This window comes from Alexandromys fortis, unplaced genomic scaffold (assembly GCF_014885135.2).
Source record: "Alexandromys fortis isolate MF-2015 unplaced genomic scaffold, M_Fortis_MF-2015_v1.1 scaffold_1, whole genome shotgun sequence".
Classification (NCBI taxonomy): domain Eukaryota; kingdom Metazoa; phylum Chordata; class Mammalia; order Rodentia; family Cricetidae; genus Alexandromys; species Alexandromys fortis.
In genome coordinates, this window is record NW_026067927.1 from 29,178,830 (window position 1) to 29,196,746 (window position 17,917).

Here is a 17,917-nt window from a genome sequence, read left to right on the forward strand (position 1 = left end):
TTTTTTTTTTTTTTTTTTGGAGCCTGTCCTGGAACTAGCTCTTGTAGACCAGGCTGGTCTCGAACTCACAGAGATCCGCCTGCCTCTGCCTCCCAAGTGCTGGGATTAAAGGTGTGCGCCACCACCGCCCGGCTCCAGTCTAGCTTTGAAGAGCACTGAGTCTCATTGAGATCAGGGTGGTGCTACAGATCAATGTCCTCAATCCCTTTCTCACAATAGCCTGGACAGGAAGGGTCCCTAGATGTCCCTTTAGGGGTTGCAGTATATGTGTGTGTGTCCCTTTCATCTGCAGGCAGGGTTAGGATGGATGGTTTCCAGAGAGGTGACTTTCTGCCCCTTAGCTGACCTCTCCAAACATGTTTGTGTTATCTGTTCCAAGGATGGATTGCTTATATCTGCTTACACCCTGGTCCCCATTGGTGAACACACTGCAGGTGGGGCTGACTACTCTCCCAGAGGGCCTAAGGTAGCTCTTGGTGGCAGTAGGGTTAGTTTCTCCTCATCCTCTGTCTCCACAATAGCACACAGCACCGTGAACACTTAGCAACTTTTTCCAGGGGCAGCAGAGATGTTTTTCTTCTAGAAAGAGTGACTGTGGATGGCAGAGTCACCTTTCACTTCTGAAGTGTCTGTCACTCCTAGGCTGGCTCAAGGCTTTCTGCTTGTATTCGTCACTGATGATGCCAGTCCCTGGGAAGGTGGCCAGGTGGCATCGCTCAGGGTGAAGTATGGACTGTGGCTTAGGTCCTGTAGGGCCACCACCAGGTGGAGAGGAGGCCTTTGGGTGCTGTCCTCAGGAGTAGGAGAGGCTGAGTGTGAACGCGCTCTAGTTTTCTCTGGAATTGTAGGTCGACTCTGTAAACTGTAACACCTTTACCTGGAAATGAAACGCCCACATGCCCTGTCTCCAGCTCCACCTGTTGTTCCTGGCGTGTCCACCTGTTTCTTTGCTCAGCTGCTCTGTTATATCTGAAGCGCAGGTGTACAGGCTCCCCACTGGCACCTGCCCTCCCTCCCCCAAGAGTGGCCTCATCCCAGCTAGTGCTATACTCTTCCTAGATGTGGGGTCACTGCTCATCTCTTGGTATTGAGGGGATTGAGCTGATGGGTCACCATTACTCCATCTGCTTCCTGACTGCAGGACTGAGGGTCTCCATTGTTTAAAGGAGTTGTTTGTAGGGTCAGGTCTCTTGGGTTTCTTTGGTGAGGGAGAAACCTGGTCCAGGGCACATACTGAAGTTTGTTCTGTTGGATGAGGGCTTTGATCTGACAGAGAGTATCTCATGGTATTGTATCTCTTATTTCTAAAGAAGGCAGGGAGTCCTTGGAACTCTGGTCCACTCTGACTGCTGGGTGCATCTCGAGCTAGCCACCTTACCCTCCTTTCACCGGGAGGGTTGTAGCATTTGGGTATGGGCTTGCAGGCTAGCATCAGCTGTCTGGTATTCAGGGGATAAAGGATGGCTAGCTTCTCTACCTGCTCTGTCCAGTGTGGCCTTAACCACTCACCTATACCATTTGAGAAGGTCACAGTGAAATGAAAGGCTGTCTCTAGGCATTATAGCTGCCTCTCAGACTCACTGGGAAGCCCAAGTCGGCAACATGTATTGGACGTGTGACTAGGTGATGTCACCCACAGGCCCTCTGGCCTCCCTCTGCTTCCCCGCCCCCAGTCATTCAGATAACACCTGAATGTTGCTTCTCCCTTCAGGGACTGCTTATAGATCAATGAAAATGTCTGTTCCTTTCCTGTCCTCCCAAGTGCTTGGTACTGCAGCCAGCTCTGCCCTGACCTGCTTATGGAATGGAGATTGTATGGAGTGGTATACAGAGGGATTCCCTCTGTAGGTAGAGAACCTCTACAGATGACATCTGTGAGAAGAAAGGCCGAGTATTCACTGTTGCCTCTGTGAGGCCTGAGGCCACTAGGGAAGTGTGTGGAGTCAGCCATGCCTGTGTGTCTCCTGAAGAAGGCTCATGTCTCCCATCCACTCACTTTGTGGTCTAGCAATTGGTCCAGACAGCACACAGCTTCATCACCCGAGCCACATCATGGGCTAGGTCTCAGAAGAGCTATTGTGTCTAGATCACCATCTGTGTCATATGCTTTCCCCTGCTAACTTTTGTTCTCCTGGTCCTCGTGTGTCCTTCTCTGGACCTTTTCTTCCATGCTGGATGGTAACAGGCCTTCTGTTACCCACAGTGGTCCTCTTTGCCCTGTGACAACTTTAATTTGGGAGATGGTGGCCTCCTGTCCTCCATGTAGGGACCGTAGGTTTCACGGAACCTGCCCTCAGGCTGCCCCACTGTGCTCAGGGCAAGGATGGGGGCTTCCTGATTGGTGAGGTGACTACTGATCCTGACTTAGGATGTAGGAATACAGGTTCCAGGTCTCATAAGTTCTGGGAAGGAGTGTGAAGCCCCTCCATGACTTACAGTACTCCTGTCTTCTGATTGGAGATGTTCTCAGAATCTGGGGACATAGCTCAGAAGACAGACATGTGGCAGGCCTTGATTCTCTCCTGAGATAATTAAAATTCCCCAGTAGGTGCCTGGTACAGCTGGGAAACGCTCTCCACGGTACAGAAAAGACACGTTTTAAATAATGTTTGTTTTCTGTTTGGTCACTTGTGCGTTATTAATTCACAATGGTCATCCAGTTCTAAAGAAGCTCCTCGGACCCCAGAACCGTAGGTACACAAGAGTTTTATGTAAAGAACTATGTCTCAGAATCTACAGCTTTGTGCTTGAGGCTGGGAGGGTGTCAGAAGAGATTCAGAAAGCACTGCATTATCAGGTTTTGCAGAAGTGAAACTGTGGATTGAATGGAGTGGGAGGTGACCTTGCGAATGGACTAACTTATGAAGTGGCTGGTGGGGAGCTCTCTGACACTTTGATCCCGCAGGAGACATTTCACACCAAGACAGACTTGGTATTTCCAGAATGTTGGAAATGGGAGGGGGACCTTGATAAAGCCGCTCCTGATACCCAAACTTCTGGATTTATTGTTGCATGAAACAATAAGTCATTTAAAATAGTAAACCTAATAAATTGGCATTTTGTATAAATATTGATAATTAATCCAAAATACTCTACAGTATGGCTTGCTTCCTTCTGGTGTCAGTGGCTGACTGGAGTCCTAGGATCAGGAGCTTGACCTTAGAGAGAGCCAGGCCTCAAGTCACCCGACACCTGTCATCCTCTCTCTGCCTATCCTTTCTCTTTGGAAGAAAATAACATTATTTCCAAAGGCAGCAAGGCGCCAGACATCCAAGTACAAGTTTCTGCGTCAGATAACTGAACTTCTTGGTGCTCTTGACAAAGAAGGCTAAGTTTGTAAAGTTCCCGCTGGTGCCTTTCCTGAATCTTGAACCCTCAGATTGAGCACATGCTGGACTCACAGGGTAGATAGTGGGACACGGGCACTGATGGCTGGCATCTCTTTCAAAGATTGACTCTAGGTACCACTGTCTGGATTTCTGGGTCATAGCCCATTTTCTCTCTTTCTATCTGGTAGCTGTGAGGAACGTTTTGACCTTGATGGCAGTGTTGTTTCTTAAACGTGGGTTGGGAGGTACACTCTGGCTCCTCGGTGATACACTGACTGTTGCCAGGAAGAGGCTAAGAGGGGCTGGAGTTCACCCTTGCAGCTGGCACAGGGAGGAACAGAATCAGGAGCATTCTCCGCTGGCTGTAGGGGTACCAGGTATCGGCTGCCAGCCCTCGGGAGTATGAGCCTAGTTTCCTGAGCCATCCACAAGCTGGCACCCACTGCTGTCCAGGGCCTGTCCCCAGCCTGCTTGCAATATGGCTTTTTTTCATCATGTCCTTCCAGAGGCCTCTTTCTGCTGAGACTCTGCCCCTGCCTGTGCCTTACATACAGTGGGGATCCCAGTTCTCCCAGGCTGCCTGCAGACAGGGTTCTATTGGGGGCCTGGGTTCCCTGACTGGCACTGACCGTTTGTCCCTTCAGCCGTATTTTTGTCTCAGTGGGTAATCGCATGTTTGTTTTCTCCCTGTTGGTGGCTTTCCCCTCATGTTTCTTGCTTGCCTAGATCCTGGCCTAGAACAGAGCTAGGAGGACAGAGTGACTCACCCTCTCAAACCTTGTCCCCTCTGCACTCACCCAGCCCACAGACTTCTGGATCACACACCTTCACTGCTTCAGATATGAGAGGGAAGCAATCGTGCCCTGGCCCCAGCAGGGGTAGCAGACCTAGTTCAAACCCTGGGAACCTCAGAGGAGGAAGACCCCTATTCCAGGATGATGTGGAGTGGGCAGGGACACTGAGCCTTTCTGGAATCCTGGGTACCTCAGGAAGGGAGGGGGCAGGAGAGACACAGGTAGCAGCTTTGTGCTACCTGACCAGAAGCCTTTTGGCGCCAGGATGGCGGCACCACTGGGTGTCACATTTAGTGACCTGAGGGAGAGGGATCTTTGAGTAGGCCTGAAGCTCTTTCAGGGACCTCCAACCCTATTTGTGAAACTAGCTGGAGCCCAAACTGGGTCTAATCTCCCAACATAGGATAGCTCTAGACCCAGACTCCAGAGCCTTTATTTGCTTTAAAAAAAAAATTATTGGGGCGGTAGAGTTGGCTGAGCAGCTAAGAGCACTTGTTTTTGCAAAGGACCTGGGTTAATTCCCAGCACCCACGTGATGGCTCACAACCATTTGTAACTCCAGGTATAGGGGCTCCAACACCCTCCTCTGATCTTAGTGGGTGCCAGGCTTGCACATGGTACACAGACAAACATACACAGCAAAATACTCACACATGTAAAATGAAGAAATTATTTTAAAATTTAGAAATTATTGTCCTGGGTTACATGAGGTCATTTTCATGGAGGTATATGATACGCTTTGAGCTTATTTCCCCATACTTCCCTTTGGGGCCCTTTCTCTTCCCAGCGGTGCCCTTTGTTCTCCTAGACAGTTTTGTTTCTCCTTTTCTCTCACCTGTGTGTACATGATTTTTTGCGTCTGCATGAATTTGAGCACCCACAAATGAGAGCAAACCTGTAATACTGTCTTTTTGTGAAGACATAATTCTATGACTATTCTAATTATATCAGTCTTCTACAAATAACATACCTTCATTCTTCTGTATGGCTTAAAAAGAATCCTCTCATATTCCTTTGGTTTGACTCAGACCATAAGCACATCCTTTGGAAAGAAGCTTGCCAGCAGTTGCACTGAGCCAGTGTTAGCCAGGGCTAGCCAGCACCCTGCCACACAGCCTGAGTGTGGCTCTCTCACCCTCTCTTGGTCCTCAGAAGGCTTGGTTCTCTTCCCTTGCCACAGAAAGACACTGTGCTCTTCCAGGAACAGCAAATGTGTCCCTCTTGGGCCTGACTCCCTCAGCCATTACCCACTGGGGCTGTTGTGATGGCACTGTGGCCCCGGGCTGCTGCAGGAGTGGCCCTGTAGACACTCTGCACTTTCTAGGCAACAACATCCCAGATAAGATTTCTCTGTGTAGCCCTGGCTGTCCTGGAACTTGTTATGTAGACCACGCTGGCCTCAAATTCACAGAGATCCACCTGCCTCTGCCTCCCAGGTGCTGGAATATTAAAGGCGTTTGCCAATAACCTCTGACCTTCTTAATACCAAAAGCCCCCTTTGGTGTGTGTCTCCAGATTGCCCTGAAGTGTGGGTTAAGCCCATCAGACCTGAGCACCCCTGAATGGCCCTCTCCCCACCGTGGAGACTGCCATTTTGTCTCTCCTCTGCTTTACCTACCAGTGGTGGAGCAATGGAGGAGGATGACTTCCATAATGCATTGAGAGTGGGCCATGCTCAGAAGAGCAGGGAGAGCCAATCTTAAATGGCCAAGGGGCGTGGCACCTTGGTAAAACTTCCTGGTGGTGTGAAACGTGTGATATGGTCTCTGCCCCACTTCCTGTCTCACTCCTAGAGGCACCATGGCTAACAACCTTTGACTTAGGTGTCTTTAATTTAGCCCTTCTAGCTATTTGGCATCAGTACTAGTGTGCCAGGCTCTGGGTTCTGTAACTAGCAGCACATGCATGCACACACATGCTTAAACATCCATACATTCATGCACACACTCACTCACATGGGGAAGACAGCAATGGAGACTAGCCTACACGAGGTGCTGCCTCGCACTTCCTATTTGTGTTAGTTTCGTTATTTACAACTTGGACATTGCACTTTGAGCCATATGCTGCTGTTGGCCAATGTCGGATACTGTAAGATAACTTAGACTTTAATGGTGCTCTCAGCCTTCTCTCAAGTCACTAACTAGGCCCATGGGAAGGGAATTGGAGACAGATTGTTGCTGCCCTGAGAAGGCTTTATGGGGGATGTTGAGCTGGCCCAGGATCCATCGTCTTCTTAGCTGCCTCATCAGTGACCCCAAAGATCAATTTGGCTGCATTCCTTTTGTATGTGTTTGCATGTGTGAGTGGGTGTGGTTTCTGCACGTGTGTCTGCATGCAGGTGCATATGCCCTTGTAGAGCCTGGAGGAGGATGTTGGGTGTCTTGCTCTATCCTTCTCAACCTTATTCACTTGAGAAAGGATCTCTCACTGAACCTGGAGCTAGGCTGATGGACAAACAAGCTTTTTAACCCTCCCATAGCACGGTGTGTAAGGGGCTCGGATGCATACAACCATACCTATCCTTTTACATAGGTGCTGGGGATTTGAACTCATACTGGCAGAGCAAGCCCCTTTGCCTACTGAGCTGTTTCCCCTACCCGGACACATCCATTTCTGTTTGCAGTCGCTCGGTTCATGTAGAGGGCATGGGAAGTCACCTTTGAGTTCCTGCACGTGGGAAAGTGAGTCTGGATAGGTGTGCCTTTGGCTGGATTTAGAATTCCTCGTCGGCACTTTGAGGACGCTGCTGCCCTCCCCACAACCAGTATCGCTGATTCCGCTCACTGTCGCCGGGGCCATTTCTTTGCAGATAGGAAAATTTTCAGGCCTTAGGATTCTGAAGTTTCACTGGGACAGATCTAGAGGGTGGGTCAGTTTTCATTTACTGACCTGGCCTCGGTAGGCCCTTTCATCCTAAGTCATTCTCCTTTTAATTCGGGGAAATGCTATTCCGCTGTGTATATTTCAGGACGTCTCCTCTTAGAGCCACAGTTACATAATCGTCTCCCAGGTAGTTCTTGCGTGACTCTTAATATTTCTCGTTTTAAAAATTCTTCCTTTTAGAATTACTTTTCTCATTTGGTCTTTGGATAGTTTTTAACTTTTTAATCTCTTGTTACATTTTAAGAATTGAATCGCAGTTTATAAACAGTGAAATACTCATGTTAAAAATTCAAGCTGGGGGCTGGGGAAATTGCTCCGTCGTTTAAATACTCATCCTGGAAGCCCTAGGAAAAGAATCTACATCTGCAGTGTAGTGGTTAGTAAGTGGGTGGTGGGACAGCCTGCTTTTAATCTCAGTACTTGTGAGGCAGAGACAGACTCCCTGGAGCAAACTGCTTAGTTAGACTAGGCAAATTGGTGAGCTTTGGGTTTAGGAGAGAGAGACTCTGATTGGGAAAGACAGCCAAGGCCAGATGGTGTAGTAGCTCACTCCTTCAATCCCAGTGCTCACAGAGGCAGAGGCAGGTAGATAGATCTCTGTGAGCCTGAAGCCAGGCAGGGCTACATAGAGAGACCTTGTCTCAACCCACCCCACTCTCAAAGAAAGCAAATGGTTTTCATACGCTTGCATACTGGACACGTGCACACATACATGCTAAACAAGCATGAATTGGGCTGTGGCTGTAGCTGAGTGGTGGGGCACCTGAGAAGCAAGTCAAGGCTTGGTATTGGGAATGATTCCATCCCCGGTTCTTCCCAAACTAACAAAAAACATCTTTCACCACCCCCCCCCCAGGTTTTCAGTTCCAGATCCTGGCCACTCCAAAGGCAGCCCCTGTTCTGAAGGCAACCCCATTGTTATTAGTGTTCCCTATCAGTGGGTTCCCACCAGATACATGCTTATGTCTGCCTTCTTTAGTTCAGGCTGATGATGGCTACTGTCTAGTCCCACTGATGAGCAAAGGGTCAGGCGTTTGAGATTCACACAGAATGGGTTTTTTGATCAAAGTTTTTTTTCCCTTCCAGTTGTTGAGGTGTAAACTGTTGGAGTACTGACCAATGTATTGCTGTTCACCTGATGGGATCCTTCAGCCAAGTCTGGGTGGGGCTGTAGTGAAGCTGTCTGTGTGCCCATCTTTTGAGGACTCGTGTTTCCTTTCTCTGTGTGGATCTTCTCTAGGAGGGGGATGATGGAACCCAGGGCTGGTAGGAAGCTGCTGAGGGATCTTGGCCGTTTCTGTAGGTTATTTGGTGAAGCGTCTGTCTGTCTGCATCAGAAGCTCTCTCTCCATGCAGGGGAGATGCTGTGTACTGGGTATGGTTTCTCCCAGTGTGTAGCTTTGCTTTCCTTATCTTAGACAAACAGTGATTTTAATGAACGGCACAGGTTGCCATTATATTGTCTAGATTAGAGATTAACTTTTTTCTACTTACATTTCATTGGATTATGGGATGTTTTATATATTAAACAAGGCCAGCCCAGCTTTCAGAATTTATAAGAACTCCTTTCTGGATGGTTCCTTTTAAAATAGAAGTTTGCTCTTGTATATGCTGGTCTGCTTCCTGGGTCTTCATGGGAAGAGCATGGATTAGATGTTTTTGAAGTCTCTGATTGTCTTTCTGATGCTGGCTGCAGTGATGATGTCTCTTGGCTGTTTGGCTTTGTTGATGATGGCTACTGTCTAGTCCCACTGATGAGCAAAGGGTCAGGCAAGGGTCTGTGCTGTGGGGCAGGGGTCTGACTGAATGGGTACAGCTACCATGTGGGGAATAATTTCTTAACACAGTGACCCTTGTCATGACCCTATGGACAATTGCTTCTATTGGACTCTGATGACATTGTGGGGCCTTCCAAAAGGATCCTGGGGATCTTTGTTTATATTTCCTTTCAGCTCTGATCATCCCTGGTCTATCTCAAACCACCTGCTTCCTGTCTCCTGGAATTCCTCCAGGTTTCTGTGTTTAGTTGTGTTAACAGTTTCCTTTGGAAATAGAAACGCTTCTCTTCTCACACCCCTGTGGCTCTGGGGTGTGAGGCCGGGGAGGCAGGACTAGAATGTGACTTTAGGCACCAATTAGGTGGAGCTGAGATCTCACTGTGCTTGTAGAGTAGGAAGAGGTCACCCTGAGGCCCATGGCCAGTGGCATCTTATGAGAGGAGCTTGGAAGCAAAGAGCAGCCCTTAGGGGCCTGTGAGCTCTTTGGGTGTGTTTTGAGTGCCCCAGGTTGAGAACCCATTGATGGATTTGGGAAAGGGAAGGGCCAGGGTCTAGGTAAGCTGCGGGAGCTAATGATGCAGGCACTAAGAGGGCAGGGCAAGTTCCAAGATAGCAATGAGGTTTGTTTTTGTTTTGTTTTCCCTTTAATTGGAGACAGGCTCTCAGGTAGCCCAGGCTAACCTCCAAGCTTGCCAGGTAGCTGAAGATAACCTTGAACTTCTGATCTTCTTGCCTCTAGCTCCCAAGTACTGTGTGGGCCACCAGGCCGCGTTCATTGAGTGCTGCGGGTTAACAACAGGGCTTTGTGCGTGGCAGGCAAGCACTGTGCGCACTGAGCTCCATCCCTAGACCACAGTGATATGTGTTTACTGCTCTGTTGTAAACTTTGGGACAGCAGATTAGTTCTGATGCCTTGGCCAGGCACCGTGGCCCAAGGCCAGGTGGAGTGTGTTTCTTCCTGCTCCAAGGGCCTGGCTGCCTGTTCTCGGGATTGGCTTTGCCAAGTCGGTTCTCCATCATCTCGGTGCTGGTCTCTGGCATGTGTCATCTCCCATCCACTGCGGCCTCCTCCCCCCACTGTGTATACTTTAGAAGCAAACTGACCTCTCATCCCTTTAAGAAGTACCCTGAGAATGAGTGATCACTGCATAGAGCAGAGGCCTCCGAGGTGTTTGGAAGGAAAAAGTGCAAAAGCTTGGAGGCATGGGTCGTGAGCTGCTTCTGGCTTCCTGAAGCCATCTCTAGCCAAGAGGCCCCAGGCAGGGGCTGAATCTGGGGTTGTGGGGCACTGGGGGCTAGCAGTGGTGTGTCACTTGTCACTGTGGGTAGAAAGGAAGGGTGGATTCTGCTACATGTCACTGCTGGGGGACACCATGCGTCTGAGGCTTCTCCTGCTGCCCCCTCCGCCCCCCATCTTTTGCACTCTCCTGGTAGGAGAGAGAGTAGCAGCCAAGGCCCATAGCTCCACCCACCCAGTGCACCTGTCTCTGGCTCTAGGACCGGAAGCTCACCAAGCTTGAACGGCAGCGGTTCAAAGAGGAGGCGGAGATGCTGAAAGGCCTGCAGCACCCCAACATCGTGCGTTTCTATGACTTCTGGGAGTCCAGCGCCAAGGGCAAGCGATGTATTGTGCTGGTAACGGAGCTGATGACCTCGGGGACACTGAAGACGTAAGTGCTGCACGCATCTGGGCTGGGGTAGCCTTGGGTCCAGAGCTACGACAACTAGAGTGGCAGAGGTGTTGGAACGCTTGGGCCGATTTGACTGTGTCTATGATCCAGGGTCCATTCAGAGTATCCCTTTTGAGTGATATTCTTCCTCTGGGCCATGGGAAGCCTGTTCCCCAAGTGAGAAGACACAAACCGATTTGTCTTCCTGGCATTTGGCTCCCTCTGGTTTCTCGTGACAAATGAGATTGGTTCTCATGACCACATGACTGTTCCCACTCTCCCTTCCTGTGTGGGACACTGGAAGGCTGTTTACTTCCCAATGACATGGTCCTTTTGTCTGTTCTGTCTGGGACCTTATTTCTGGCCAAGGTCTGTTTGCCTAGAGGCCAGCCTGGCACGTTCCAGTGTCCTTGGAAGCATAATGCCGACGTTAAGGGCCAAACACAAGACAGCAAGGGGTTGGGGGCTAGGTGGCCATGTCAGTTTGTCATTCTTCCCTGATGTCTGTTCTATGGGGGTAGAGGATGTCCCCTCTGGGTGGCCATAGCTTGGGTTCCTCTGAATAGTTTTAACCCTGAGGCCCTAAGTAGGACCTTGATGTCCTCTGCTTCTGCTCTCACGTGAAGATTCAGTGAGGAAAATCCTAGTTCCCACCCTCACCTATCACTTCCTCTTGAGTGAAACCAGGCTCGTTACAGGTACCTTGTAGCCTGGCCTTCTTGACCTTTGACTGTAGGTATTCTAGGACCCTGCCACGTTCGGTGGCCTCTTATCACATACGGGAGATTAGGGCTGTGCTTGGCATGGGTTTGGTAGCAAGGTCTTCAGTGCAAAGAGCCAGTGGAGGGCGGTGATCCTGGCTCGACTGCCTGTTCCAGGCCTGGATCCCACTGAGACACCCTGGGTAGGGGAAGAGCTGTTGGCGTCTTTCCTTTCCCTTCGCAGTCTGTCCTACGAAGCTGCCAAATGCATGTGGCTGGGCTCTGGCAGACAGGTGCTTCTCAGGGTAGCAGCAGGTGAGCTGCGCAGTGAGCTCTACCCTTCCCCCAGGTACCTGAAGCGGTTCAAGGTGATGAAGCCCAAGGTCCTGAGAAGTTGGTGCCGGCAGATCCTGAAGGGCCTGCTGTTCCTGCATACAAGGACACCCCCCATCATTCACCGAGACCTCAAGTGTGACAACATCTTCATCACTGGACCCACCGGCTCTGTGAAGATTGGTGACTTAGGCCTGGCCACCCTTAAAAGAGCATCATTTGCCAAAAGTGTGATAGGTGAGCCTGTTTCTTCTCCCTAGGCCCAAAGGGGAACCACAGGGCATTTGAGGAGCCACTGTTACCTGGTTTTGCTCAGACCTGGTACAGACAGACTCTCTAAGCAGTCCCAGGATTCTGGTAACTCAGCCAGAGGACCTGCCTAGTGGGAAACATGCTTCCAGCTTGCCTGGAGGTAACTGGCTCTATTTCCCACTGAGACCCCTTCTGTCAGACTCAAGGCCGGCGCGGTCTCTGCACCATATTCCTGGCTGTGTTGGGTACCGCCAAGGGTGATGGGCCAGATGCCAACTTCAGAGCTGTGGTGGACGCAGCGGCTGCTCAGGAGAGGAAGCAGTATTGCCACAGAGGAATTACACTGCTTGTGGCAGGTGGCATTGGAGCTGTTCCAGCAGTCAGGGAGAGGAGTACCCCAAGGCTGTGCGATGCAAAGAAATGACAACTTAGTATGTCTGAGCAGAAAGATGGATCAGAGGCCCAGCATGGTGTCTACGTGGTGTTAGAAGGTGGTGCTGGGAGTTTGGGTCCTTGGCTCCTGGCCTCTCCTCCTCTGAGAGATATCCCTGGCCAACTTTTGGGGGATGGTGCTCTCAGTCCTAAGGATAATAGCCTATAGCTGTGTGCAAGGATAAGGGGGTCTGGATCATGTGTCCCCAACTTCAAAGTGACTAGCCTGGCACTAGTATCTACCAGATACTGGGGAGGGTTTTGTGGTCGCTAGAAAGAACATGTAGAGGGGTTGCAGTAACAATTGCTTTGGGACTCTTAACTGTCTTGAAATCAGGTGTGCTGATTACCATCAAGGCTGCTTGCCCACACAAACAGGATAAGGAGTGGTTGACCTCAGGGCCCCACGAATAGTTTGGGGAGCTAAGGTGGCCTTAGTTCTTGGAGAACTGCTTTATTTGCAGTAGTGTCTTTGGAATGTAATATTTAGGGTAGCTCTCTGGGCAATGGCCCTTTGGAACCTAGATCTCTGGTCTCCTTACCCTGGAAGAGTAGAATGGTAGGGAGAGCTGGGACTGACCTAAGTCTCGGTTTCCTGTCTGTGACAATAGGTGGGACTAGGCTGGGAAGACAGCTAGTAAGAGCCCTTGAAGCATAGCCATAAGGACATGAGTTCAAATCCCCAGAAGCTATATTTTAAAACCCAGGCATTGGGCTGGAGAGATGGCAATGCAGGTTAAGGGCACGTATTGCTCTTCTAGCGGACCTAAGTTTAATTTCCAGCACCTGTACCAGGTGGCTCACAACCGTCTGTAACTACAGCTCCAGAGGCTTTGGCTTCTGTTAGCACCCTCGCACACTTGACACACACGATTTAAAATAAATAGTATGTGTATTTTTAAGCCAGACATGGTTACACGTACGGCTATAACCCTAGCACTTGAGCGATGTGAGAAGATTGCTGGGACTTTCTGGCCACCAGCCTTGCCCCAGGTTCAGTGAGAGATCCCATCTCAAGGGACTAGGTGGGGACTGATAGGGTAGGACACCAGACATCATCTTACTCTTACCATACACATATACCACACATACACACACACAAACGCAAGCTTCCCTTCTCATACTGGGGGCTCAGGGCCGTGGGGGTGTTAACCCTGGCTTTGAGCTCTGCTGAGTTTCTAGCCAGGTTTTGTTTTGCCTTGGATGTGACTCCGGATTGCAGGCCTTAGACTCTGACAGGTTACGGGAGGGCCCCTCAGGGTCACCCACCTCAGAAGTAAACCTTCAGAGCAAGATTCGCTCCACTTAAGGAAGCTGAGTCCCCATGTCCCTGTGAGCTCTTTGCCTTTTTGGAAACAAGGCTTCCTTCCCGTTCTTGGGTGATAAGAATGAGTTGAGATGAAGGCCGGGTATTTCTGGCAGGACTAGGAAAGTACCTCATGAGTACGCAACCATGTGGGGCGTCCCTTGTCACCCTGGCTTTTGTTTATCGAAGTCCAGGAAGCTAGAGAGGTTAGGATCAGGAGGGTGCTCAGATGCTTCTGTGGGGCAGGGGGAAGCGAGGCTTACTTACGGGGATTCCCATGGGCACTGACTGGGGAGTCCTGTTCCCCACAAGTGCCAGCATCTGGGCAGGACGAGGCCAGGTGGGGGCTTCCCCAGGCTTGTTACCCAGGTATCCTCAGGTTTTGCACTGGAGCTTCTCCTTCGGCCTGTTAGAAGGAGATGAATGCTGGTTCTCAGGTCACTTTCTCCTCTTACATAATCTAGGGTGCCAGCCCATGGGACGGTGCTGTCCAAATTTAGAGTAGGCCAGACTCAGTGAACTCAATTCAGAAACCTTTTCACAGACATGGCTAGAGTTTGTCTCGGGTGTGTGTATGTGTGTGTATCACCCTGGAGCCGTTAGTGCTGTGGACCTGTTTCTGCTGCAGGCTTTGGCATTTCCCCTTGCAGGCCCTTAGTTTTTCCCTTGAGTGCTCAGGTTGGGGCCAGCGGCTGCCTGCTCCTCTGGGAGCATTGTGTGTGTCCCTAAGTCCAGGTGCCATCCTCAGCTTAGGACTGTGATTACCTCAGGCTACTATCGTCTTTATTTTGTATTTTTTAAATATATAGTTTTAAAAAGCCAGACCTGGTTACATACACATCTGTAAACCCAGCACTGCAGGCAACATGGGCTCACACCTCACAGTGCATTTCTTGCTGCTTTGGTGGGGCTGGAGATCCCCGTGGTCCCTTTGCATGGTCTGAGAATGAAGCAGATGCAGTAGTGCCTGTGTTATGTCCCAGGCAGAGCCCTGGTGCTGCAGAGGTGTTTGACCCATAGGGGCCTTCTTGGAGGTTGTAGGGAGCAGGAACTGACTGAGCCCTTGCTTTGCTGATCTCTGAAATAGTGGAGCCAGGTGAAGGCCTAGGTATTCTATCCTGAAGACCAGGGCTCAGGCCTCTGGGGAGCACACCCTGGTCCTGACCTCTGGGCAGTTTCCAAGCAGGTTTTGTAAATTTGCCCTTGAAGAGTGACATGGGAAAGAGGCCAGTGCGAACGGAGGATAGCCATTCTCAAAGGAGCCTCAGGCCAGCCCTGGATGGGCATGGCATGCCAGGTGGAGAGAAGGGAGGCCGGGCTGTTGGGTACCATGTGGATTTAACAGCAAGTACTTACGAGTTCCAGGCAACGTAGGGTCCACCTAGGAGGTGGGAGGTGGATTCTGCCAGCCCATTGAGGAGATGGGCAAGGGCCAGTTGTTAATTTGCTCTTGTTATAGAAAAAAAAAACAAGAAGATAAAGGAAATCTAGGAAATGGAGCTTTTGAGTCCCATGAAGGGAATAATTTGTCTTTCATTACAGACTCAGGGTACAATTCTCATGGGCTATAGGGCTATTGTAGTGTTACACTTAAGTGGGTCCCTACCTACTCCCCCACTGCCAGGCTTTGGCATACGTTCTCCTATTCCTTAGGGGGCAGGGATGCCATGAAGCCACAGCTGAAGTCACTTCTCTATTGGAAAGGAGAAGGTGGCCAGGGCCTGTGCCCACAGGGGTGTTGCCTGACTCCGGCTTGAGGAGCTTGGAGAACAGTGGTGTAGGAAAGTTCCCTAGCATCTGGCAAAACAGCTGGGCCTAGGGCCGGGGTGGGGACCAGGGGATTCCTGGCAGCTGTGCAAGGCAGCCTTGGGCTGAGGGTGAGGTAGGTTCTCTGCAGCTGAATGTGAAATGGCTGGGTGGGGCAGACATCTGGACAGTCGCAGGTGTGTATGTGCATGAACACACGTACTAATTATTTCTAAAATTCAGATCTAATTAGTAAGACGAAAAGGAACAATGAGTCAAATGCACCAATGTCCAGGAATTATTGGGGCCTCCTGTCCTGGATCAGGACTAGTTCCAGCTCAACCCAATTCCCAGAGCCAGGCCGTCTGGGGGTCCTTGGTTCTTGCTGGTCCCTACAGAGTTCAAGCCCAGGGATACTGCTATCTCTTCACCCTGATGCCATGTGGCCACCTCATGAGTAACTTCTCTGCTGGAAGAGTTGGGGTCCCTGCATGTGTTAAGAAATGGCTGGCCTAGCTCCAAGTCCTGGGAGCCTGGCTTTTGTCACAGTCCTCTCTAGGGCCCAGGACACACCCCTGCAGTCTCTTTGTTGGCCCCTCTAGCAGGAAAGGGCTTTGTGGTTTCTCCCTTGTTATCACAGGACAGCTTGTCCCACACAGTTTCTGGCAGAGGCATCACAGGGTGGCATTATGGGAAGTAGAGGTGGCCCTGGGGAGGGAGCCCTTCCTTCCCGCAACTTGGGGTTTCCGGCCAAGTCAGTTGCCCTGTTCACTGTGTTCCAGCTGCCACCATAGTAGACCCTCCTCAGTGGTCACTGTGTTCTAGGCTCACTAACCCCTCAGGATGTGCTGGGGTGGGGAAAGCCTGGGCTCTGATCCATTTGTAGGCTACCCGTCTGGGACTTCTCTGCCGTGCATTTTGTGGCCTAAGAAGTTCATTCACTACCCTATGACAAGGAATGGAACGAAACTTAAAAATATTAAAAATTAACAGTGCCAAAGACTTTCAAGAGACAAGAGGATCAAAGTTCTCAGCACGAGGTCTCGTCTTGGTCTCTGTCATTTCTGATGGATTTTTTTTCTACATTTCTTTGTTCTTTTACATAAACCCAAACATGTAGTTTTTAGTTAGACTCGCAGTGCATATTAAACTGAAATAATGGGCAAGAGACCCCAACATGGAACTGCTTAGAGGTTAAAGTGTTTGTCACCTAAGCTTGAGAACATTCCCTAACCTGACAGTGACAGCCAGGTAGAGTGGCCTGTAATCCCATTAGCTTCGAGGCAGAGATGGGGTCCTCAGAGCATGCAGGCTAGCCAGACTAGGTGAATTTTAATGAAAAGGTTTTGAAACAAATACTTGGTTGCTGTCTGTCTCTGGGTCCACTGGTTAACTAGCTTACTCAGCTCTAGAGGCGTGAGAGACCCCGACTCAAAGGTAAAGGAGAAAAGCAGATGCAGGAGACTGCACCCGAGGAATGACGTCATGAGATTATCCTCTGGGTTCCACATGCATGTACATACACACTCGTGCACATGGTGGCCATGACAGGCATTACTTCACTTTCCTTGTGTGTGGTGTGTTACGAGTAGGCCTTGTCTCAACGTCTCTGTGGGGTGTGTCAGGTGGATGCCATTTGCTCACTGCCAAAGTGATAGTTGCACGCCACACTTATTGTTAATTAGACCCCGAAGACCCAGTCATTCCCCTCTCTGGGGATCCTCAGGGCCTTCCTGGGTGTTTGCAGTTAGAGCCAGCTTTGGGGTAACCAAAGGTTTTTGCCATCTCTGGGGAGTCTTGAGAAATGGCTGGTGCTGACCTGTTTTCAGAGGTACAACCTCCACACACAAGCCAGGGTGTGCTCAGAGAGTAGGTATGCCCCCCCCCCCCCCCCCCCCCCCCCCCCCCCCCCCCCCCGGAAGCTATGTTCTCTAACCCTGTGGCTTGAAACGGCACTGAAAGCTGGTGGCTGGCCCTAGCCATATGATGAGGTTTTGGACACTTCGGTTTGTCGAGAACATCTGCTTGAATCCTTGGGGGCTGTCAACCTTTCTGGCGTCCTGAATGTGCCACAGGACGGATGAGGAGGAGGCTGGGAGAATCTGTGTGGCCAAGGGGTCTGATCAGTAATGGCTGTGTTCTCTGCTCCTGGTGCAGGTACCCCTGAGTTCATGGCGCCTGAAATGTACGAGGAGCACTACGACGAGTCGGTCGATGTCTACGCCTTCGGGATGTGCATGCTGGAGATGGCCACCTCAGAGTACCCCTATTCGGAGTGCCAGAATGCCGCCCAGATCTATCGCAAGGTCACCTGTGTGAGTCCACTCAGCCACCTTGTTAGTAAGGACACAGCCTTGGTTAGTCCTTCGGGCAGTTGTGTAAGAGAAAGGGTGAGCATGGGCACCCTAGAGTGGGGACCCCGGGCTTGCCTGGGTGAGAAGTCCAGTGAAAGGATGGTACTGTGGGGGGTGCTTAGCCCTGGAGGCTGTTAGCTGTGTGGAACCAGGAGACCAAGGACGGAGAAAACTGAGACTTGAGAGACCGAAGCTCTGCTGAGGCCTCCGTTCAGGAAGTGAGCCCCATCTTCTTTATCTTAGATCCCCAGTTTGTTTTCCTTTTTGCCAAACCATCGTCTTAGCCAAGCACGTCTCTGGGCAGCTGTCAGCACCGGGCAGCCTGGAACCTCAATCCCT

At 50.6% G+C, this 17,917-nt stretch overlaps 1 protein-coding gene across 13 annotated transcripts in view; it reads left to right on the forward strand.

Annotated features, from left to right (window-relative positions):
* Positions 1-17,917, forward strand: part of Wnk2 (WNK lysine deficient protein kinase 2) — a 107,981-nt gene that overhangs the window by 31,701 nt on the left and 58,363 nt on the right. For all 13 annotated transcript variants that reach the window (XM_050144364.1, XM_050144355.1, XM_050144356.1 and 10 more), the window contains exons 3-5: positions 10,282-10,454; positions 11,505-11,725; positions 17,382-17,539. In XM_050144364.1, the coding sequence (XP_050000321.1) occupies positions 10,282-10,454; positions 11,505-11,725; positions 17,382-17,539 (552 nt within the window). The remainder of the gene's footprint in view (positions 1-10,281; positions 10,455-11,504; positions 11,726-17,381; positions 17,540-17,917) is intronic.